The sequence below is a fragment of the Leopardus geoffroyi genome, chromosome B3, assembly GCF_018350155.1.
Source record: "Leopardus geoffroyi isolate Oge1 chromosome B3, O.geoffroyi_Oge1_pat1.0, whole genome shotgun sequence".
NCBI lineage: Eukaryota > Metazoa > Chordata > Mammalia > Carnivora > Felidae > Leopardus > Leopardus geoffroyi.
In genome coordinates, this window is record NC_059337.1 from 45,895,262 (window position 1) to 45,921,412 (window position 26,151).

General features: G+C 37.5%; 1 protein-coding gene across 5 annotated transcripts in view; it reads right to left on the bottom strand.

The window, feature by feature from the left end:
- Positions 1-26,151, bottom strand: part of RNF111 (ring finger protein 111) — a 97,765-nt gene that overhangs the window by 68,201 nt on the left and 3,413 nt on the right. For 4 of the 5 annotated variants that reach the window (XM_045449592.1, XM_045449595.1, XM_045449594.1 and 1 more), the window contains one exon: positions 23,784-23,886. The exons of the other annotated variant lie outside the window; for it this stretch is intronic. In XM_045449592.1, the coding sequence (XP_045305548.1) occupies positions 23,784-23,824 (41 nt within the window). In that variant the 5' untranslated portion in view covers positions 23,825-23,886. Of the gene's footprint in view, positions 1-23,783; positions 23,887-26,151 lie in introns of those variants that run through there. 5 annotated transcript variants of the gene reach the window in all.

Genomic DNA, 26,151 nt, shown 5'->3' on the forward strand with positions numbered 1-26,151 from the left:
ACTCTCATGTTTGGGGTATGGGTGTTTTTGCTTTTGTTTTTGTTTCAGTGGGAGGGAATAAGCTGGAGTCAAATTATCAAGAAGTGAGGAATTCTATGCTTCCACTTAACACAGTTTAGAAAATTTAATTGAGGAGGTACTGTCATGACAGACGTAGGCTTGAAGGAAAAGTCAGAGACCAGGGAGAAAGCTTTGTTGTGATGGGAGCAGAGGGCAGCTTTGAAGGTGGGAGTGGAGGGAGGGGGGAAGTGGGAGGAGACAGGAGAGCTGAAATAAGGAAATAAGGAAAAGGCAGGATAGGAAAATGTGAGAGTCATTTAAGACAAAGAAATAATATAGGGAAACAGGAAAGAAGAAAAAAGCCAATGCCCAGTCTGGGACCTCCTGATTGGATATCTACAGGAAACGTTAAGTCTCTGTTGGAAATAAAGTTAACTGGAAAGAGAATGCAGGGATTCAGTTTTGGATATTTTGATTTTGAAATAATAGTAAGACAACAAGGTGGGACTATGCCTAAAATATACAGATTTTAGCATCATCTACTTGGAGGAAAATAAAATCACTTAGTCAATAAATTATCTGCTTTCATAAAAGTGAAATTCAGAATATAGAGAACATACAGCTAAGAGTATTGTATGATAGAATATGCATCATAAGTAAGACAGCAAAAAAAAAAAAAAAAAAAAAAAAGTCTGAGACAGGAGAAGATTTGAGAAGGCAAAACCCTGGAAGCCATTCTATTTATTAATCTTCTCCTGACTTCACATTTTGACTAACCAGCAAGACCTCGTAATACACCTCAGTACGGCTCTCACCAGCTCCAGAAATTAGTGCTTCCCAACTATTTTTTATGTCATGATACGCATAGAATATTATATATGTTGGGCATTTAGGGTAGATAAGACATCTATAAGGTGCCAGCCCTGGGGCTCCAGCCATCCCAGACCCTCTATCTTCATGGCTTGAAGATATCTCCATATACCTGCAACCCAATCATAGTACACAGCTAAAAAGCTCTGCTCTAAATTCTTTATCCCTTTCTTCTGTAAACACTTTTCTTAGCAATAATTCTGTATCAATTAAACCACGTGCCTTTGCTTTTAGGCTGCTGCTATATTTAAATCATCCTAACCCAGTACCAATTATTTTTAATTGAAAAGAAATTTTTTAACATCAACGAAACTAGTAACAACTTGGCAACTCTTTCTTTCCTCATAGTAAAGGACTCCAATATTAACTTATTTCCTCAAGCCCTCTCCTCCTTTTACATCCTCTCATTTTGAGCAAATTACTAACCTCTGCCTCTTACTTTATAGAAAATAGAGGCTACCAAAATAAAGTCTGGCATCTCATTTCCCTTTACTCAATCTCTAACTTTTCAATTGATATCAGGACCCTTAATCAAACATGCCCTCCTATACTGGAAAATAGATAACAGCATCCCTCCACTCAAAAAAGGACTTAAACTGGCAACTTTATGCTATTAAGGCAGCCCAACCAAAAGCCACTATAATCAGTTATTACATGGATAAACCTTACTTCATAGTCCTTTTAAGTTTATTTAGAGAGCAAGAGTGAATGCAAGTGGGGGAGGGGCAGAGAGAGAGGGAGAGAATACTAAGTAGGCTCCACGCTGCCAGCCCAAAGCCTATGATTCCACAATTCCATGAACCGCAAGATCATGATCTGAACCAAAATCAAGAGTCAGCGTTCAACCAACCATGCCACCCAGGTGCTCCAGCTTATATTCTTTTCTACCTACTCTCCCGGTGTGGAAGGAAAGAAGAGATGCAGGGAGAGAGAGAAGAAGGGAGGGTAGGCTGCTTTACCAAATCAAGGACTACATCCCCAGAATCAACCAAACTTGAGCCAAAATACCAGAGTATGACCATGAAGCTTTCAACATTTTTTCAGAGCACTGCTCAAAAATCAAGCTAGAATCACAAACTGCAGAACCCTAAAGAAGTATCTTACTTTGGAATCAATGCTGTTTTTTGCTGGTATCATATCTAGGCAAATATTCATATTAAAATATGGTATCTTTCATAATTGCAATTGTCGTGCATAAAATACTCTTCAAGTCTTATCATACCGTTCAAATAACTCTTTTCTCTTTCTGTAAGGCAGTAATAAATAGTCCATTTCTTTGGAAGTTAGATTTCCGCAACTTCAATTCTTAGAAACATAGCCTACAGGAAAATTATTCTCTGAAGGATAACGGTAATTGTCATAAAAACCACATGCAATTCAATATTTAGAGACTATTTTATTTTACATGTAATTCTAATAAGCTTAGTTGTCTGGATTCCAGGTATAACAGCAGAATATTGGTGGCAACACCTAAAAACAAGTAAGAGACAGAAGAACTAATGCACTTTTGTCCCAAAAACTAAAAAGTTCAGTTTGTCTAGAATAAGATTATTTATGTGAACAGATTCTGAGGACAACACTGTAATATAGCACAGAATAAAAGCTGATGTTCAGAATCGTAATTCTGAGCCAACCAGAAAACAGATTGTTCTCAGTAAAATAAACATGTACATGGCATGTTTGAGGCATATTTACAACAATACGGTTAATAAATTTTAGTTGCTTGCAAGGAAACATGCCAATTGTGACTAACAGTATTATCTCAATTTTTACTTGACAGAGAGAGAGAGAGAGCGCGCAAGAGAGAGGGTGCACAAGTGGGGAGAGGGGCAGAAGGAGAGACAGAGAATCTTAAGCAGGCTCCACACTCAGCACAGAGCCTGACACGGGGCTCAATCCCATGACCATGGGATCATAACCTGAGCCAAAATCAAGAGTTGGATGTTCAAAAGACTGAGCCACACAGGTGCCCCAAAATTATCTCAATTTTTAATGAAAATGTAAAAAATAACATGAAAATTTCAACAGTATAAAAAACTGCATATAAATTCATAAAAGTGGTAAAAGAATAAAATTTTAAAATACACAAAATACTTGCAAAATACCAAACTATATTCCTAACTCACAGAGTTTCTTCAAACTGGTAAGAAGGAAAACATGGGTGACTTCTCTATCTTACCTATAATTATTTATTTATTTTTTTCTTTACCTTCTTTTTATTTTGAGAAATTTATGAAGCAAAATAACCAAATGTTTTTAAAAATAGAGACTCAGGTTATTTAAAAACTTTGGTTCCTAGGGGGTACCAATCCTAAAATCTAAGGCTAAATATAATTAGGAGGATAAAGGCTGAACTGAAAGATTTTTAAAGGATAAGAAAGTAGGAAACTTAGAAAACTTGTGAATATCACCGGCTCTTTCACCATTTTGACAAGGACAAACTCTGCTGTTCTAATTAAAACCTTTCTTAGAGCTGCAATTGCTATTTCAAATCAGATTTTGCAAGAGAGTTCAACAATAAACTCATTCCTAGATCAAGGTCCACTCATTTTCTAAAATGTTTAATAAAAAAGTTTCAAGGCAGAAATACATTTTTTTTATTTTTCTGAATGTTTTTATTTATTTTTGAAGGAGAGAGAGCAACAGAGCATGAGCGGGGGAGTAGCAGAGAGAGAGGGAGACACAGAATTCAAAGAAGGCTCCAGGCTCTAAGCTGTCAGCACAGAGCCCAACGGGGGCTCAAACTCATGAACTGTGACATCATGTCTTGAGGCAAAGTCAGATGCTTAACCAACTGAGCCACCCAGGTGCCCCAAGGCAAAAATACATTTAAAAGCTCCAGTTTCCATTACTTGGAGCCAAACTCCAGCCAAAGCAATTGGAAAGAGGCTCCAATCTCCCTCATCTTTTTTACCTGTCCTGACAGTCTACAAATCATTTGCAAATGATTTCTATAATTAAAAAGAAAAAAAAGAAAAAAGCCAGCATTATGGGAAAGAGAGGTAAGGCTGGAGTAACAGTAGCTATGGCAAAATAATACTAATATTATTGATGATGGTAGCGATGATGATGATGGTGATGATGATGACAGAGAGGAACAGACTTTAGGAAGTCTACAATTCCTGTTAGCATGAGTTCTCAAATACATCTGTTTGTCCATGGCAGGTTTCCTGATGACACCCTTTCTTTTTGTATCTAAAGAAGAGTTCATTTTTTGAGGCTCAAAATAAAACAGAAGTATCTGACTTTTCCCTACTTGCCTGCCCCTAAAATAAGCACACATTCTTCTAAAGCATTCCAACTTTTCTTTTTTTAAACGCTTAGAAGTGCTTTTATAAAGCTGTTCCTTATGACTCCAGAGCACAAGACAAAGCACACACACAGATACTACAACGTACTATAATACAAATGTGTGATGCTAAAACTCTTTCATCATTCAACCAAATGTCCAGGTTCAGACTTTCCAGGCATTCTGAATAGGAACTGAAGAGTCAAGTAAAAAGGACACTAGGACCCAGCATCCAAATTTTGATTTTTAATATCATTCTCCAATAAAAAAGCAACCAGGGCTCCTCAGTTCTAGATCTGTGACAGGGAAGATACAAGATGAGCGTGGAGTAGAAAGTAAAGAACACACACACATACACACACACACACACACACACACACACTCAAAAGAACAGAGGCATGTCAAAGGGACACCAGAGCCAACCTGAAAGAGTTCCCAGTGGCCAAAAAATAGAACTGTAGGAACAAAATAAATATTATTAGATTCTAACCCGAAGTATAAAATAAATATTCATTAATCCATACTGACATAAATGACCGAACAAATAAATAAGTGGGAGCAAAGAGACAAAACTTCCTTATAGAAGAATTCCAAATGACTTATGTAAATGCGTACCTTCCAGGAAGGGGGTAGAGCTTAACTCCTCTCCCTTTAGTGACTTGCTCCCGACTTGATTCCAAAGAAAGGACTAAGAAGGAGAATAACTACGATGCAGCAAATATTACCCCGGCCAGATGATCAAGGTTAATACCGTAAATCATGCTGCTAACAAGGGAACTTCACCTCTGTGGGGCTCTTCTACATAACCCACACCCCCAGTGAAACCAATGAGTAAAACATTAGACAATCTCAAATTGAGGGACATTCTACAAAATACCTGATGAACACTCTTCAAAACTGTTAAGATCATAAAAAAACAATGAGAACTGAGAAACTGTGAGAACAGAGGAGACTACATTCAAATAATATCTGGAGTTTAGTTAACAGTAATGTACCAATGTCGGTTTCTTAGTTGTGACAGATGTATGATAGGTAAGATGTTAACAATAAAGGAAAATGGGTGAAGGGTACATAACAAATTCTTCGTACTATCTTTGCAACTTTTCTGTAAATGTAAAACTACTGTAAAATAAAAGCTCTATTATTTTTAAAGGGAAGGGCACTAGGGCATTATATACAAATTTCTCCCAAGGAAATCCCTTAAAAAGGGAAGAGACAAATGAGTGAAGATGGAGCTTACCCTGCTTTCCAACTTCACCAGCCCCTCACCACTGCCAAAAACATCTCCAAAAATCTTACACTGGACTGCTGGGGAGGTAGAGGGAGGGAAATCTAAAGCTGGAACTACCATGTAGAAAGAAAAAGCTTACAACTGTCTGGTCACTCCACTGGGATAGCAAGGCATGAATCTGCATAAACTGGGAAATTATGTATAATTCATGGCATTTCTATAGAGAAATTACTGAATTCTTTCCAAACTACCACTGGGAATTGGGCAAATAAACATGTGTTTCCTGGGCTAAAATGTTCAGCAATCATGCTTTCATAGCCAATATGTACACAAAGCACACATGTTCCCGGGTATGTGTGTAAATGTATGTATGTTTTATCAATATTTTGTGACATAAAAAAAAATATTTTCTGACATAAAGAAAACCTATTATTAAATGAGTACAGTAAGGGAGTACACTTCAAAGCACTAAAAGTTACAGCATCTTAATCATTAAATATAATTACCTAAGTGGGAATTAAGACAAAACATTAAAATTAAGCCACCTTTTCCTTATACAAGCTAGGAAACCTGTGGTTCCAACTTTGACAACCTTGATTTGGTATTGGCCCATAAGAAATCACCATTAGGGGCCCCTGGGTGGCTCAGTCGGTTAAGTGCCTGACTCCTGACTTCAGCTCAGGTCATGATCTCACAGTCTGTGGGTTTGAGCCCCGCATCAAACTCTGTGCTGACAGGGTGAAGCCTGCTTGGGATTCTGTCTCCCTCTCTCTCTGCCCCTCTTCTGCTCCCTCTCTCTCTCTCTCAAAATAAAAACAATTAAAAAAAGAAAGAAAGAAATCACCATTAGCTGGAATGTAGGCCAAATCAAACTATCCATGTGTTATGGATCTAACTGTGCATCTCCCCCCAATTCATATGCTGAAAGCCTAACCCCTAATACCATGAATAAGAGTATAAATAGGGTCTTTAAAGAGGTAGTTAAGATTAAATAAAGTTATATGGTGGGCTCTAATCCAATTTGACTGGTATCATTTACAAGAAAAGGGAATGTGGACACACACAGAGACTCAGGGAAAAGACCATGTGAAGATACAGCAGGAAGGTGGGTGGTCATCTGCAAACCAAGGAGACAGACTTCAGGAGTAACCAACCTGACCACACCTATTCTTGGACTTCTAGTCGATAGAACTGGGAGAAAATAGATTTATGTTGTTCAAGCCACCCAGTCTGAAATACTTTGTCATAGCAGCCCCATCAAAGTTACACACCATACAATAAACACTTCCTTAGTATTTTAAATATGCCAGACTGTCCCAAATATTCTAAATACAAAAATGAATAAGACATAATCTTGTCCTTAACAAGTTGGAGTCTAGCAGTTAGGGAAACATATCAGTAGGTAATTAAAATACAGTAAGTGTTATAATAGAGGTATGCACTGAAACAAATTGGAGTAGAGCCTAATTCAGTTCTAAAGGGGAGGGTATGTACACCAGGGAAGGTTTTCTAGGAAGAATAAAAGGAAAAGGAGTGAAGCGGGAAGAAATAAGACTTGATCACCCTGTTTTCCATGGCAGAGGTTCTCTGAATAAAACACATATTTAATGATGAAGTACACCTACAAATGTACAAAACCAGTTTTCTGAGAGACAACATATGATCTTCTGATAAACAACATCTAATCTTCAAAAATGTCATTCTATTTCAACTATTTGTCTAGAATTATTGTTAGGAAGAAAAAGGAAAAATAAAATGACTTCTTGAGATATTTTTCAGCATTAAGAACGACTAAACAAAGGTCCAGATAATTACCAAATTTCCCCCAGAATTTGTTTCAATTTAATAATACAGGGAAGAATCCACAGTACATAGAACCCTATATTCTCCCTTAATCTTGAACATGAACACTAAACTCCCTCCCTCTCACATCAGGCAGCAGTCTCACCTTCACTGACCTTTCAGTTGTGAGGGAACTATAAGCTATAATAGAAAGCTAAAACAGAATAAAGATTAATCCCAAAACCTGTCAAGAAATGTATCAATAATCAGCAATATAAAATGAGCCAACAACATGCATTCCAAAATTTGTTTTTAGCCATGGTTTCATGTGAAGACATAAGTGGAATATTCACTATATTCCCAACTGACACAAAGCTGAAAAGCAATGCCAACAAATTGGGCAATCTGGAAGAAATGGACAAATTCCGGAAACAGGAAGAAATAGGAAATCTGAACAGACCCATAACCAGTACAGAAACTGAATCAGTAATCAAAAATCTCCCAACAAACAAGAGTCCAGGGCCAGATGGCTTTCCAGGGGAATTCTACCAAACATTTAAAGAGTTAACACCTATTCTTTTGAAGCTGTTCCAAAAAACAGAAATGGAATGAAAACTTCCACTCATTCTATGAGGCCAACATTACCTTGATTCCAAAACCAGACAAAGACCCCACTGAAAAGGAAAACTATAGACCAATTTCCCTGATGAACATGGATGCAAAAATTCTCAACAAGATACCAGCAAACTGGATCCAACAATACATGAAAAGAATTATTCACCATGATCAAGTGGGATTTATTCCTGGGATGCAAGGCTGGTTCAATATCTGCAAATCTATCAATGTGATACATCACACATAGGGGCGCCTGGGTGGCGCAGTCGGTTAAGCGTCCGACTTCAGCCAGGTCACGATCTCACGGTCCGTGAGTTCGAGCCCCGCGTCAGGCTCTGGGCTGATGGCTCAGAGCCTGGAGCCGGTTTCCGATTCTGTGTCTCCCTCTCTCTCTGCCCCTCCCCCATTCATGCTCTGTCTCTCTCTGTCCCAAAAATAAATAAACGTTGAAAAAAAAAATTAAAAAAAAAAAATGTGATACATCACACTAATAAAAGAAAGGATAGATACATGACACTAATAAAAGAAAGGATAAGAACTACATGATCCTCTCAATGGATGCAAAAAAAGCATTTGACAAAATACAACATCCCTTCTTGATACAAACCATTAAGAAAGAAGGGATAGAAGGATCACACCTCAGGATCATAAAAGCCATATACAAAAATGCACTAATAATATGGGGCGCCTGGGTGGCGCAGTCTGTTGAGCGTCCGACTTCAGCCAGGTCACAATCTCGCGGTCCGTGAGTTCGAGCCCCGCGTCAGGCTCTGGGCTGATGGCTCAGAGCCTGGAGCCTGTTTCCGATTCTGTGTCTCCCTCTCTCTCTGCCCCTCCCCCGTTCATGCTCTGTCTCTCTCTGTCCCAAAAATAAATAAACGTTGGAAAAAAAAAAATTTAAAAAATGCACTAATATCATCCTCACTGGTAAACTGACAGCTTTCCCCCTAAGGTCAGGAACACGATAAGGATGTCCACTCTCACCACTGTTATTCAACATAGTGTTGGAAATCCTAGCCTCAACAATCAGACAACACAAAGAAATAAAAGGCATCCAAATGAGCAAGGAGGAAGTCAAACTTTTACTCTTCACAGACGCAGGATACTCTATGTGGAAAACCCAAAAGACTCCACTGAAAAACTACTAGAGCTGATACATGAATTCAGCAAAGTTTCAGATATAAAGTCAGTTTACAGAAAGCGATTGCATTCCTATACACCAATAATGAAGCAACAGAAAGAGAAATCAAGGAACCGATCCCATTTACAATTGCACCAAAAACCGTAATATCCCTAGGAATAAACCTAATCAAGGAGGTGAAAAATCTATACACTGAAAAGTATAGAAAGCTTATGAAATCAATTGAAGAAGATGGATTGGAAGAACAAATATTGTTAAAATGTCGATACTATCCAAAGCAATCTACATATTTAATGTAATCCCTATCAAAATAACACCAGCATTCTTCACAGAGCTAGAATAAACAATCCTAAAATTTGTATGAAATCAGAAAAGACCTGGAACAGACAAAGTAATGTTGAAAACAAAAATCAAAGCTGGAGGCATCACAATTCCACTTCAGGATGTAATACAAAGCTGTAATCATCAAGACAGTACAGTACTGGCACAAAAACAGACACTTAGATCAATAGAACAGAATACAGAACCCAAAAACGGACCCACAAACGTATGGCCAACTAATCTTTGACAAAGCAGGAAAGAATATACAATGGAATAAAGACATCTCTTCAGCAAGTGGTGTTGGAAGAACTGGACAGTGACTTGGAGAATGAACCTGGACCACTTTCTTAGACCACACACAAAAATAAACTCAAAATAGATTAAAGACCTAAACGTAACACAGGAAGCCATCAAAATCCTAGAGGAGAAAGCAGGCAAAAACCTCTTTGACCTCGGCTGCAGCAATTTCTTACTTGACATGTCTCCAGAAGCAAGGGAAACAAAAGCAAAAATGAACTATGAGGACCTCAGTCAAGATAAAAAGCTTCTGCATGGCAAAGGAAACAATCAGCAAAACTAAAAGGCAACCAACCAAATGGGAGAAGATACCTGCAAATGACATATCAGATAAAGGGTTAGTATCCAAAATCTATAAAGAACCTACCAAAATCAACACCCAAAAACCAAATAATCCAGTGAAGAAACGGGCAAAAGACATGAATATACACTTTTCCAAAGAAGACATCCAGATGGCTAAGAGACCCATAAAAAAACTGCTCAATAGCACTCATCCTCAGGGAAATACAAATCAAAACCACAATGAGATACCACCTCACACCTGTCAGAATGGATAAAATTAACAACTCAGGCAATAACAGATGTTGGTGAGGATGCAGAGAAAGAGGAACCCTTCTGCACTGCTAGTGGGAATGCAAACTGGTGTAGCCACTCTGGAAAAGAGTCTAGAGGTTTCTCAAAAAATTAAAAATGGCACTACCCAATGACCCAGCAACTGCACTACCGGGTATTTATCCAAAAGATACAGGAGTGATGATTTGAAGGGCACATGCACCCTAATGTTTACAGCAGCACTATCAACAATAGCCAAAGTATGGAAAGAGCCCAAATGTCCATCAACGGATGAATGGATAAAGATATGGTATATATATACAACAGAGTATTACTCAGCAATCAAAAAGAACGAAATCTTGCTATCTGCAACAACGTGGAAGGAACTAAAGTGTATTATGCTAAGCAAAATAAGCCATCCAGAGAAAGACAAATACTATATGATTTCACTCATATGTGGAATTTAAGATACAAAACAGATGGACATAAAGGAAGGGAAGCAAAAACAATATAAAAATAGAGGGAGACAAACCATGTGAGGCTCTTATATACAGAGAACAAGCTGAGGGTTGCTGGAGGGGTCTTGAGTGGAGGGGAGGGCTAAAGGAGTGAGAGGCATTAAGGAGGACACTTGTTGGGGGACACCTGGGTGGTTCAGTCAGTTAAGTATCCGACTTCAGCTCAAGTCATGATCCCACAGTTCATGGGTTTGGGCTCCACATCGGGCTCTGTGCTGACAGCTCAGTGCCTGGAGCCTGCTTCAGATTCTGTGTCTCCCTCTCTCTCTGTCCCTCGCCCACTCACGCTCTGGTGCTTTCTCTCTCAAAAACAAATAAACATTAAAAAAAAATTTTTTTAAAGTGGACACTTGTTAGGATGAGCACTGGGTATTATATGTAAGTGATGAATCACTAAATTCTATTAATTATTATTACACTATATGTTAACAAACTTGGATTTAAATTAAAAATAAATAAAATTAAAGTTTTTAAAAACACAAAAAAAGGAAAAAAAAGCTGAAAAGTGTATTACATACAAATTGAGTGACAAAATCGAGACCTGAAAATAAAAGCTTAGAATAATTACCGAAATCATTAAAAATAAATAAAAGTAAAATACTGCCACTAAATTTAGCTTATATATAGATAAAGACATAAAGGGGTATTTTGCTTGTTTGTTTTTACCTGAATAATTTGCCTAAAGTCAATAACTGGGTAATATTCAGAGATATTCATTCACAAATGCTCCAAGTTCTCTGTCTAGTTCTATAAAAAGAGTAAATGATACAACCATCTTTTTTCAGACTCATATGAAAGTTTTCTAGTCTGAATTTATCAAATTTTCAAGACTTTTTTCACAAATCATCACCACCCACTGACTTTTGTAAAAGTTAAATAGAATAAAGCAAGTTCTACTAGCATCTTTTGTCATAGAGATACCCTTGTAAAAATTATTCTCTAAATATAACCCTAAATTTGAGGAAATCTTCCCAAAACTAATAACATATAAAAGTAAAATGTATGACAATAACAAAAAGCATAGGAGGGGAGCAAAGAGAAGTAGACTGTGTTAAGTTTTTATATCATGTGAAATAGTCCATTATTCCTTGAAGACAAAAAGTGAAAAGTTAAAGATGTAGAGCATAAACCCCAGAGCAACCACAAAAGATAAAAAATAAAACAAGTTTGGCTAATAAACCAAAAGTGAAAACAAAATATAACACACACACCAAAAAAAATGCCAAAAAACTAAAAAACAAAAAACAGAAAACAAAAAAACAAAACAAACAAAAAAAACTCAACCCCGAAAGAGGATACATGAGAAGGAAAACAAAATACAGAACAGATGGGACAAATAGAAAACAAACAGCAAGATGATGGATTAAAACCTAACTGTAACAAAACAGGGTGGTAGTGGCATAAGGATAGACTGGAGAGTCCAGAAATAGACTCATACATATCATCAAGTGATTTTCAATTAGGGTGCCAAGATACTAGCAAAGGAATACAGTTTTCAACAAATGGTGGTGGAAAAACTGGTGAACCATGTGGAAAAAACTTAACCTCTACACCTCACACCAGACACAAAAATTAACTCAAAGGGAATCACAGACTGGGGTGTCTGGGTGGCTCAGTCGGTTAAGCATTTGACTCTTGATTTTGGTTCAGGTCATGATCTTATGGTTTGAGGGATAGAGCCCCAAGTCAGGGTTTGCACTGACAGAGCAGAGCCTGCTTGGGAATCTCTCTCTCTCCCTTTCTGCTCCTCCTCCACTCACATGGGCACGCATGCACGCAATCACTCTCCCTCTCTCTCAAAATGTATAAATAAACTTAAAAAAAAAAAAAATGGATGACAGACTTAGACCTAAAAGCTAAACCTTAGGGGCCCCTGGGTGGCTCAGTCAGTTAAACATCTGACTTCAGCTTAGGTCATGATCTGACGATTTGTGGGTTCGAGCCTTGCTGAACGCTGTGCCAACAGCTCAGAGCCTGAAGCCTGCTTCAGATTCTGTGTCTCCCTCTCTCTCTGCCCCTCCCCTCCTTGCTTGCATGCATGTGTGTGCATGCGCAGGTGCTTTCTGTCTCTCTCTCAAAAAACAAATTCAGGAAAAAAATAAGCTAAACCTTAAACTTCTAAAAGAAACATAGCAAAAGATAAATGTCATCATACCATGAACAAAGGTCTCATAGAACACAAACAGCACCACTCAATTTTTATAAATCGATAAATTACAAGTGCAGTGGCCCAGTCGGTTAAGCGACTGACTCTTGATTTTGACTTAGATCATGATCTCACAGCTCACAGGTTCAAGTCCCGTGTCAGGCTCTGTGCTGACAGTGCAGAGCCTGCTTGCGATTCATTCTCTCTCTCTCTCTCTCTCTCTCTCTCTCTCTCTGCCCCTCCCCTGCTTGTGCTCTCTCTCTCTCTCAAAATAAATACACCTAAAATAAATTGAAATACTAAACTTCATCAAACTGAAAATCTGCTCTTCACAGATACCATTAAGAAAACAAAAAAGCACCATTAAAACAAAAAAGCAAGGTAACAAGCTAAATACAAAAAATTAAAAAAAAAACCATTTACATAAGTGTAATTTGTATGTATATAAATACGTACACATAAGTTGAATATATGCAAAACTCTTTCATCTTAATAAGAGAAGCCCACCCAAAAAAAAATTGTCAAAAGATATACACATGGACAATGAGTACATGAAAAAATGCTTGATATCTTCAGTCATCAGGAAAATGCAAATTAAAACCACAATGAGATAAAACTACACACCCAATAAAAGGATAAATTTTTTAGACCAAAACCACCAAAGGCTAACAAGGATGTGGCACAAATGGAACTCCACGTACAGATCTTTGGTAGCTTCTAATAAAGTCACACATATATCTAACCTATGACCTAGTAATTTCACACCTAGGTTTGAAAACATAGGTATACAAAAAAATTTGTATGTGAATGTTCATAGCTTTACTCACAACAACCAAAAATTTGGGAAAAAACAGATCAACAAGGATATATAAAACTAGGATATATAAAAATCAACTAGGATATATAAAAAAATTATGATATATAAATACCAAACTGCAGCAACAATGACAGTAACAGAATGAACCACTGATACAAGTAACATTATGGGTAAATCTCAAAAACATCCTAAGGGAAAGAAATCAGATATAAAGTATATAATTCCATATATATGAAGTTATAGAATAGTCCAATCCAATCTAAGGTAAAGGCAAATTAAAACTGGTTGTGTTCTACAAAGGATTAAAGGGTAGGAGAAACAACTGAGTAGGGGGTACATGAGGGAACTTTCAGAAGTGTTGGTGTTCTATTTCTTCATAAGGATTTGGGTTCACAAACAAACTTTTGGCAAAACTTAAATCATACACTTAAAATTTATGCATTTCACTGTATGTAAATTTTACTATAAAAACAAAGAATTAAATGAATATTCAAGTTTAGTTAATGATATGGAAGCTGAATTTGTTTGGGGATAAGATGCACTGATATCTAGGGGCACCTGGGTGGCTCAATCGGTTTAAGCATCCTACTTCGGCTCAGGTCATGATCTCACAGCTCATAGTGAGTTCAAGCTCCGTGTCGGGCTCTGTGCTGACAGCTCAGAGCCAGGAGCCTCTTCAGATTCTGTCTTTCTCTCTCTCTCTGCCCCTCCCCTGCTCACACTCTTTCAAAAATAAATAAACATTAAAAAAAATTAAAAAAAAAAAAGCACTGATTTCAGCAATTTACTTTAAAACACATAACAGGGGCACCTGGGTGACTTAGTGTGTTGACTCTTGATTTCGGCTCAGATCATGATCTCACAGTTGTGGGATCAAGCCCCACAGTGGGCTCTGTGCTGGCAGCACAATAACAGAACATCACAGAACCTGCTTGGAATTCTCTCTCTCTCTCTCTCTCTCTCTCTCTGCACTCCACCCCTGCTGGGTCACTCGCTCTCTCACAAAATAAACTTATAAATTCATATACTCATGAATAAATAAATCATAAAAACAAACCACCAACCAGTAAGCATGACTGAAAGATGGTTAGAAGAATGAATAGATGGACAGGTGATAAAACAAAAAACAGCAAACCATTAATTACAGAATGTAGGTGATGGGGAAATGGGTGTTCACTGTACGATTCTTTCAACTTTTATGTTTGAAATTTTCCACAACAAAATGCTAGAAGGAAAACATGATGAGCAAAAGAAGCCAAACAGAAAAAGTTCTAGAACAAATTGATTCGTAATGTCAAACATCAAATCAGTGGTTGCCTATGGCAAGAGATGGGGTGAATGATGACAGAGGAGCAAGAAAAAACTTTCTAAGGTGATAGAATTATTTTATATCCTGATTGGAGTGTTGGCTACATGGATATATACATTTACCAAAACTCACTGAACTGTAGAGTAAAAATATATGCCTTACATTATATATAAATTATACTTAAATTGATGTCTAAAATATGTTCCCTATATCTCTCTCTGCCCCTCACCCCATCTCAAAAGTAAACATTAAAAAAAACTTAGGGGCACCTGGATGGCTGTCAGTTAAGCATCTGACTTCAGCTCAGACCATGATCTCGCAGTCTGTGGGTTCGAGCCCTGCATCAGGCTCTCAGAGCCTGGAGCCTGCTATGGATTCTGTCTCCTCTCTGCCCCTCCCCCTCTCTCTGTCTCTGTCTTTGTCTTGAAAACAAACATTAAAAAAAATTTTTTTAAGATGTTCCCTATAGAAAATCTGGAATATGCAGAGAAATTAAGCACGCCCATCACACCAACCAAATAAAGTATCACCATCCTTCTCTCTTCTGACAAAGACCATGCCCATTGGAAATAAAAATATACCTCATGTCTTCCTTGAAGGCAATACAAAAATACTAGTTAAGCCCCTGAATTTTAGAATCCCTTTCTCAGGTGAGTCAAAACCTACTAACTTAAATCCCTTCAACTCCATTACTGTTACTAACTACTGTATGCCTAAATCTCCTCATCTGAAAAATGGAAATATTTACCTTAAAGGGTTCTTGTAAATTTTAAACAAAATAATGTATGCACATGCTGGCTTTTATTATTATTTTTAAAGGTGAAGAGTCACCTAGCTTTTAGAAATCATCCTGGCAGGGGCGCCTGGGTGGCTCAGTCGGTTAAGTGTCCAATTTCAGCTCAGGTCATGATCTCGAGGTTCATGAGTTCAAGCCCCATGTTGGGCTCTGTGCTGACAGCTCAGAGCCCGGAGCCTGCCTCTGATCCGGTGTCTCCCTCTCTCTCTGCCCCTCCCCCATTCGTACTCTGTCTCCTCTGTCTAAAATAAATAAAACATTTAAAAATTAAAAAAAAAAAAAAAAGACCTCAAGTGGAGAATAAGGATAAAGGCAAATCAGAGGAATGGCAGGCAGGAAGGTGGTTATGAAAATAAGATGGTTAGGGGCACCTGGGTGGCTCAGTCGGTTAAGCGTCTGACTTTGGCTCAGGTCATGATCTCGAGGTTCATGAGTTCAAGCCCCATATCGGGCTCTGTGCTGACAGCTCAGAACCTCGAGCGTGCTTCACATTGTGTGTGTGTCTCTCTCTGCCCTCCCCCGCTCATGCCTCTGTCTCTCTCTTTCTCTCAAAAGTAAATAAACATTAAAAAAAAAAAAATCATCCTGGCAAAAAAAAAAATCCACAAGCTTCCCGTTTTCTTTCTTTTTTTGCGGGGGAGAGGGGGGTAGGCCTTTAATCCTCTTAGGTACACCCACCTCAAGTTAGTCTATGTTATTCAAATGAACCTCAATTCCTCTTGAAGATCATATCAAAACCCTGGGGGCACCTGGGTGGCTCAGACTGTTAAGAGTCAAACTGTTGGTTTCAGCTCAGCCCAGGCTCAGCTCATGATCTCATAACCATGAGATGGAGACGTCACTCCATGCTGACAGCACAAAGCCTGCTTGGAATTCTCTCTCCCTCTCTCTCTGCCCCTCCTCCCACTTGCACTTTCTCTCTCTCTCAAAATAAGTAAGAAAACATTAAAAAACAAAACAAAACAAAAACCCCTGAACTGTTAAAGCACCCAAAGGGTGGGGTAACAAAATAAATACAAATGAAACAAAAAACTAGATTAGGAAAGATGGCAGCTGGCTGAGAACGTAGGATCTAATGTGGTGAGCAAAACTGCCCAAGGAAACAATTTCTCCTCGGATAAAGTCCAACAAGTTTATTAAACAAAATTTGTTTTTGCTCTTCCTGTATCATTTGGGTCAAAATATGTAAGCTGGAGGATATTAAGAACATGTTCTAAAGAACTAAGAGTCATAAGGAGAAAAAACAGAGTTACTTACATTCTAATGATTGAAGGTAAAGGCATACTGAAAACTGGATTAGGAAAAACACCTCTGGGTAGAGAGCACACCCTTAATGTGAATTCAACAATATGAAAACAACGAAAAAATAATTTAAACCATGTAGATTATGCTTGCAATTCTGCTCAATAATTATATACCCAAATGAACACAAGAAAGATAAAATTTTACCATTCTCTAGTTGGTCTCACTTCCCATGTGCCTCTCGTGATATAAACATTTTACTGTCTGTCAGATTCTAATGTTGAGAGCCATTTATTTTTCCCACAACATGAACCATAAACACAGCCTACTACTTCTTCTAGTGTTTAACAATGAAGTGTGATTTGTTCCAATACTAAAGGAAAAACAGGATACACTGGACTCTAAGAGACTGTATGTCTATATTTTATGGCCAACTTTAGGGATTTCCAAGGTTATTTTGACTGACATTTTTGCCTACCTTGGGTCTGTGTATTCTGACAGCAAAGTGAAAATCCTAGTGGCGAGAACTAAAATAGCAAGCCTATTAGACAACTGAGGATACTAGTATGGAGAAACCAAGGATTCACGATCCTCTATGCTAATGTCAGCCACCTTATTCAACAAACCCTTTTTGGCTGTTTTGCTACTAGCCACTGCTCAAGGTCATAATTAGAAGATAGTTAAGATACTATTCTATCCCCCAAAAATCTCACATTCTGGATAAATATAGTAATCTTAACCCCAATGTGGATTTCCATACATGTCTAAGTCTAGCCTAAACACATTTACTTATATACTTTATGGGCAATCTTTAGAATTTTGGTTTCAGTATATATATGAGTTCTTCCTGTTAGAGATAATCAGAAAAAAGAGCAACTGAAGATTAATAAAAATGACAGGAAAGAAAAGAAAAAAAATGTTTTAAGTATTTATTTTTGGGAGAGAGAACAATCAGGAAAGCATGTGCACACAGGCTGTCAGAGCAGAGCCCTATGTGGGACTCTAACTCACAAACCATGAGATCATGACCCAAATGGAAATCAAGAGTAGGACACTTAACCAACTGAGCCACCCAGGCACCCTGAAAAGAAAAAATATTTTAAATTGAAGCTTGTTCAAGATAAAGGAAGATGACTGAAACTGAGTTCAGGCCTTAGAACTGCTATCTAGAACTACTATTTGTGAAGAAAAATATTCATTCACATGGGAATAAAATGGGTAATTTCAAGAGTTTAAAAAGAATGATGTACTCTGTGATGGCAAATCACAGGATAAATCCAAGTTAGGTGATCCAAACTTTTTCCATCCAAGCACCTGGGATCAGATCAGAATCTGGAAACGTTAACTAGGCAACAGAAATTAATTTTACAGTAGCTTATTAATATTTTAGAAGATATACTACCATTGATAATATATTAGCTAGCATTTATTCAGTTTACTATTTTCATTCAACAAGTATTTATTGAGAGTCTATTATAACGTGGCCACTGTTGTAGGCACTGGGATCAGCAGCCATGAGCAGGATATAGAAAGTCTTTGCTTTCATGAAAATTAGATGCAAATGAGGACAAACAAGGCACAAGGAGACAATCATGATAATTTTAGAGAGAAATTTGTGCTATTAAGAAAATAAAACAAAAAGGAAAAGCTGACCATCAGTGGGCTCCTCACTAAGAAGCTAAAGACCTGAAATATGAGAAGGAAGAAGCCACCAGTCAGCCACAGCACACAGTGCTAAAGGAAGAGCATTCCTAGCAGAGGAAACAATAGAAGAAAGATCATGTGGCAGGAAGAGGCCTAACAAACAACAGAAAGAAGGGGAGGGGAGGAAAGAAAGATGGTACACAAGATGGTTCAGAGATGGTCAAGGGCCAGATCAGGTAAGGTCTGTTAAGGAACCACATGCCATGCTTTTATTTCATTTTATCCTCACTAAAAACTATTATCTCGAAGGAACTAAGGATTATAGAAAGTTAGGCAACTTGCCCGAAGTCTAACACACACATCTGGATCTTAATTCTGACAGAAATTGCTGGTTTTGGTCTTTCACATTTTAAAAATTAAATGTATAGTTATGCACATTTTCATATGTTCACTCACGACTCTGGTTCCAATGACATTATTTTTATATAAGATTATGTTACTCAGCCACAATGTCTTCTATTTTCCTTGGAGATTTTTGGAACTTAGCCTCCACAGTGGGAGAATGCTAAAGGTCTATTAAAATGGAGTAACTGAGGGGTGCCTGGGTGGCTCAGTCAATTAAGCATCTGACTTTGGCTCAGGTCATGATCCAGAGGTTCATGAGTTCAAGCCCCATGTTGGGCTCTGTGCTGACAGCTCAGAGCCTGGAGCCTGCCTCTGATTCGGTGTCTCCCTCTCTCTCTGCCCCTCCCCCATTCATACTCTATCTCCTCTCTCTCTCTAAAATAAATAAAACATTTAAAAATTAAAAAAAAGACCTCAAGTGGAGAATAAGGATAAAGGCAAATCAGAGGAATCGCAGGCAGGAAGGTGGTTATGAAAATAAGATGGTTAGGGGCACCTGGGTGGCTCAGTCGGTTAAGCGTCTGACTTTGGCTCAGGTCATGATCTCGAGGTTCATGAGTTCAAGCCCCATATCGGGCTCTGTGCTGACAGCTCAGAACCTGGAGCCTGCTTCAGATTCTGTGACTCCCTCTCTCTCTGCCCCTTCCCTGGCTTGCACACCCTCTCTCTCTCCCTCACTCTCTCTCTCTCGCTCTCAAAAGTAAACAAACATTAAAAAAAAAAAAAAAAAAAAAGATGGTTAGCTATTGTTTTTAACAACCAAAATTCTCTACATATTCTCTCAGATTTATAGAGGTAAAGCAGTCTCTGTTTGACCTAGTCCTCCTGTTTTCGTTATGACCAAAAAACTTTTTAAGTATAGTTGACAATGTAACATTAGTTGCAGGCGTACAACATAGTGATTCAATCTCTCTGTGTTATGCTATGTTCACCACAAGATGCTGCCATCTGTCATACAATGCTATATAATACCATTGACTATATTCCCTATTCTCTACCTTTTATTCCTATGACTTATTCATTCTATAACTGGAAGCCTGTATCTCCCACTCCCCTTCACCCATTTTGTCCATCCCCACCTCTCCCCTCTGGCAACCGCCAGTTTGTTCTCTTTACTTATAGGTCTGGTTCTGCTTTTTCTTTATTCATTTGTTTTATTTTTTAGATTCTACATATAAGTGAAATCATATGGTATTTGTCTTTCTTTGACTTATTTCACTTAGCATAATACCCTCTAGATCAATCCATGTTGTCACAAGTGGCAAAATCTCATCCCTTTTTTATGGCTGTATAAGATTCCATAAAATGGCCATTTTCATCTGGTACTATATACAGTTCTTTAAAGAAGTGTGATTTCACAGAAAGTACAATCAAATCTGTGACAGTCAGTCTGCAGATGTTTTGTAATAAAAGTATTACATCACATGATTTTCTTCACTTAATGACTACTTTCTATTAAAGAACATAGTTGTTAAAGTAGACTTAGACTTTGTAAAGTGAACCTATTTACATGTGTACTTTTTCACATATTTAAACATGATTCTACCACTAAGAGTTGAGAAGAGCCAATTTCTGTATCAACAATGTAACTTGCTGCTGGTATTTATCAAAAACAAAAGTTCACATTTTGTTTAAACATGGTAAATTATACATGTAGCTTTCTCTCAAATTTCCTTGCAATCCCCACTAAATGAAAAAATATTTTAATTCACCAAAAAAGAAAAGGAGCTAACAACAAGAAAGAGCAACAAAATCTTATCATCTGACAACAACTCACAAAAAAGAACAGAAAAAAAAAAATGACTAAGATGTCATGAAAGCTAACACAAAAATATTTCTTAAAACTGAAGGACATAAGCCCTTGCTACCTCCATCTTCAGAAATCACCATTCTCCTCATCCACTCCATTCCAGTCACAACAGCTTCTTGGCTTTTCCTTGAGCAGGCCAAGTATGCTATGCTATTTAATCTGCCCGAAATGCATGTCCCCCAGATAGCCACAAGGATCTCACTTGTTTCCTTTCAGTCTGTGCTAAAAATGTTTCCTTGTCCCTGAGACCATCCCCGATCATCTTACATTTAAAAAGTTAACCTCACTCCCATCTTCTTTTACCAGCTCAGTTATTGCCATAATCACCATATGTAAAATTTACTTGTTTTCCCAATAGAGCCTAGTCTTTGTTTTCACCATTATTATGTGCCCCAAAGCTTAGAACACAGAGTTGGTATTCAATAAATACGTGTTGAGTTATTACTTAAAATAACCTAAAGTTGTGACACAACTATATCAAAAGAAAGGGTGAAGAAAAGTGTGGATTTCTTTTCCATAAGAAGTCAAAAGATAACTGGCACAGCAAGGCTCAAACGTTCTGACTTGTGAACCCCTTTAGACTCTTAAAAATAAGTGAGAACCTCCCAAAAGTTTAAATTCTAGGTTATATTTAATACAATATTAGAAAATAAAATTAATGCTTAAAAATTTATTTTTTAAAAACAGCAATAGTAAGTCTATTACATGCTAATATTAAGTAACATTTTATCTTTTCAAAAAAGTTAAAGAGTAGTACTATTACACATTTGTGCTAATCTCTTTAATGTCTGACTTAATAGAAGAAACTTGGATTCTTAAATCTGCCTCTGTATCCTGTCTAATAAGAAATCCAGCTTTTGGGCGCCTGGGTGGCTCAGTCGGCTGAGCGTCTGACTTCAGCTCAGGTCATGATCTCATGGTCCATGAGTTTGAGCCCCGCGTTGGGCTCTGTGCTGACAGCTCAGAGCCTGAAGCCTGCTTTGGATTCTGTGTCTCCCTCTCTCTGCCCCTCCCCCACTCACCCTCCTCTCTGTCTCTCTCTCAAAAATAAATATAAACATTAAAAAAAAAAAAAAAGAAACCCAGCTTCACACAAATATGTACTTAAAAGAGAAGAATATCTTGGGGCACCTGGGTGGCTGAGTAGGTTAACCATCCGACTCTTGATTTTGGCTCAGGTCATGATCTAAGAAATTCATGGGTTTGAGCCCCACATCAGGCTCCACAGCTAGCAGCACAGAGCTTGCTTAGGATTCTCTCTCTCTCTGCCTCTCTCTCTGCCCCCCACCACCCTGCTCACACTCTTTCAAAATAAATAAACTTTAAAAAAAAAAAAAAAAGAGTATCTTTAATAACTTTGTCAGATAAGTGTATATACTATTCTTTGATATTAACCCAAAACAAAACTTAGTAAGTATAATTTTGTAAAGGTTACTTGCAATGTTGAATCTGATAACTTAGCAATGAAACTTCTTATCATTTCATTAAATATCTATTGATTTATCTTGCACTTAAATAGATCTTTTGCACATACATGATTTTGTAATATCATGCACAGGTCATTAGAAAAGTTGGTCCACAAAGTTATGCATATCTTCCAAACACTGACACATTTCATTATACAATAGTCATTTTATACACATTTTGTTAATATTACCATCAATTTCATCAAAAAGGTCCTAAGAAGCTGCCAAACTCATAGTGGCAGATACGCATTCCAAAATTCTAATTTTTGCTTGAAAGCCTTAATTTTATCTTGGCAATAATTTCTGTCAGTTGTTTTCCCTCACTTCATTTATTTTTGAGAAAACATACACAAATACCCAAGTTTAAGTAACTACAGTTTTCATTCTTTCAAGTAAAAATACAGTTCCATTAAAAAAAAGCAACTAAGTTTGCTAGTTCATCCTGCAACTCAATCACACAAGTACTTTTCTTCAAGACAAGCATAATTTGGGATGAAGCAAAAGTGCCTTACAACATTCTCATTTTATCACATGAAATATTAAAAAGAAAAAAAATATTAAAAAGACATGTACTCAAGGGACAAGATTAATAAAACAGGTTTTACTGCTTTATAAAGAACTTTGTTAAAAGAAACTGGTTTTATTTTTGTTTTTTTCATGGTTTTCATTCTTAAATGAAACTGGCTTTGTAAATGTGTAGTAATGAAAAATATGATGACTATTAGTACAGTTTTAGCCACGGTCTTAATACGCACTGCAGGGCCAGCAGTTTTGCCCATCACTGTTTGTACTATCACTGCAAATGCCAACATAGTTAAGTAGTGAAGAAGAACTTACTATTATCAAATAGTTTCATTCAACCCAGCCAATTTGCTGAAACACTTGCAGACCTCCCCACAAGAGGCCATACTGCTGTGCTGTATACATATAAAATAGTAAGAGGAGATAGATCTTCAGGGAAAAGAAGAGGGATGGCAAGAAAATTTATTTTTCTGTGTATACCCTTCATATCTTATGAATTTGGTACCCTGTGTATTGCTTTTATCTTTAAAACTTAAATATATTTTTTAAAAGACAACAAAATCACTGACATCAAAAGTAACTAAGCAGATATATAAGCATACTATAAGAAATATGATAGTAATACCAGAAAAAAAAAAAAAAACCTCTTAGGAGTTCGACTTCAGCTCGGGTAATGATCTCACAGTTTGTGGATTTGAACCCGCTGTGCTGACAGCTCAGAGCCTGGCGCCTGCTTTGGATTCTGTGTCTTCCTCTCTCTGCCCCTCCCCCACTCACGCTCTGACTCTCTCTCTCTCAAAAATAAACAAACATTAAAAAAATTTTTAAACCATGTACATATATTAATTGCCTCAAAAATTAACTGGTTAAAAACCATTCAAAATATTGTCTGGTATCTTGGTGGCTGCTCCTGCTTGGGGCCATCCCTCACCTAAGGCAGGAAGATGGTGGCCGCAAAGAAGACAAAAAAAGTCGCTGGAGTCAATTACCTCTAGTCTCCAACTACTTACGAAAAGTGGAAGTATGTACTGGGGTACAAGCAGCTGAACATGATCAGACATGGCAAAGCAAAACTGATGATCCTCACCAACAACTGCCCAGCCCTGAGGAAAACTGAAATAGATTATTACACCATGTTTGGCCAAAACTGGTGTCTATCACTAGAGTGGCAATAACACTGAACTGGGCACAGCATGTGGGAAATATTACAAAGTATGCACACTGGCTATCATTGACCCAGGTGATTCTGGTATCATTAGAAGCATGCCAGAACAGACTGGTGAACAGCAAATTACACAAAATTTTCCTTAAATAAAACTGGCCAGAGCTTGTTTTAAAAAACAAAAAAGCCCAAAATACTGTCTGGAAAAATACTTACAAATCAGGGTTAAAAAATAAATAAATAAAGCAAATACCCACACACAGGTGAGAAAATGGCTGTGAGACATACCTTGTAACAATAACTTTCCAGAAAAATGTCCATGTATTTCCACTCATATTTGAAACATTATTCTATATTATAATTAAAAATCTCATTTAAAAAGCTAGTTAAGGGGCGCCTGGGTGGCTCAGTCGGTTCAGCGTCTGACTTCGGTCATGATCTCGTGGTCTATGAGTTCGAGCCCCGTGTTGGGCTCTGTGCTAACAGTTCAGAGTCTGGTGCCTGCTTCGGATTCTGTGTCTCCCTCTCTCTCTGCCCCTCCCCGGCTCAGGCTCTGTCTCTCTCTCTCTGTCAAAAATAAATAAACATTAAAAAAAATAATAAATAAATAAATAAATAAATAAATAAATAAAATAAAAGGCTAGTTAAAAAGCAACAATTTCCTTCAGACTAGAACGTCTGATGACTTAGTTAAAAACAATGAAGTATGCACACCTTGCCATTTTTAATTTTTTTTTTAATGCTTATTTATTCTTCAAGAGAGGATGAGCAGGGAAGAGGCAGAGAGAGGGAGACACAGAATCCGAAGCAGGCCCGAGGAAGCTGTCAGCACAGAGCCCGACACACAGGGCTCGAACCCACGAACTGCAAGATCATGACCTGAGCCGAAGTCAGACGCCCAACCAACTGAGCCACCCAGGCACCCCTACACCTTGTCATTTTTAACAGTTAAGTGATTAAACCCTCAACATATGAAATGTAACACAAAGTAAAATAATATTTTATTTTTTTCTATTTAATTTGATCATAATTAAGATCAAATCAGGACTTATTTATTTTAAAAAATAGAAAAATAATACAGTGTTTTATGGCAAATATAATAAATTACTACATTTACTTACTTAATAAATAAAATCTTCATACAAATATAAACCCACTATCAACATCTAAGTTTAGGTTTCTCAGAGGATGTCCTGATCCAGGAAATAAGAGATTATTTCTATATATAAACAGAAAACTCAAGGGTGCCTGGGTGGCTCGATGGGTTGAGTGTCCGACTTCAGCTCGGGTCATGATCTTGTGGTCTGTGAGTTCGAGCCCTGCATCAGGCTCTAGGCTGACAGCTCAGAGCCTGGAGCCTGCTTTGGATTCTGTGTCTCCCTCTCTCTCTGCCCCTCCCCCACTCATGCTCGCTCGCTCTCTCTCTCTCTCTCTCTCTCTCAAAAATAAATAAATGTTAAAAAAAAAAATTAAACAGAAAACTCAAAGACAAATTGGACTCCCCACTAAAAGGAACCAGGGCTCCTTAGAGATTCCAAGACTGAGACAGGAAAGATATAAGATGAGCTTGAACTTCTTGTTGTGCCAGAGAGAAAGGAAATACAGTATTCATAAAAAATTATGTATGTCAAAAAACACAGGAGCCAGGGTGGAGAGGCTCTCACTGGACAAACGCGGGATAATTTGAGCATCAAAATAAGTAAAGACAGTAATGGACTTATAATCCATTGAATAAAACACGAAGTAGATAGGTTCATATTGATAATAGATAAAAGAGTGCTTCTTCCATACAACAGCCTATTGATTAGAGATGGTAGAGTTTGAAATAAGCATTCTGCAACCATCAAAGTAAAGATCAACAGAGGCAAGAATCATCAATGGATGTTTACATAATGTCATTATCATCCCTAACAAAATTAACATAATTCCTTAATATCTAATATCCTTGATATATGATATCCATTCACATTCATATTTCCCCCAAAGTGTTCCAAAAATGACTTCCTACAATTGATTTGAGTGAGGATTTAAACAAGGTCAACACATTACATTTGGTTGCTACACATAAAATATTTTTAACATCGTCTGTCAGCAATTATGGAAAAGCCTAACACACAAACCAAACAACTTACACTTGTAGATTCTCCAGAATCAAACACAATCCAATGCCTTTGCTGTTCCCTTTATCTGCAAGGTTCCTCAAAATTATCAGTATG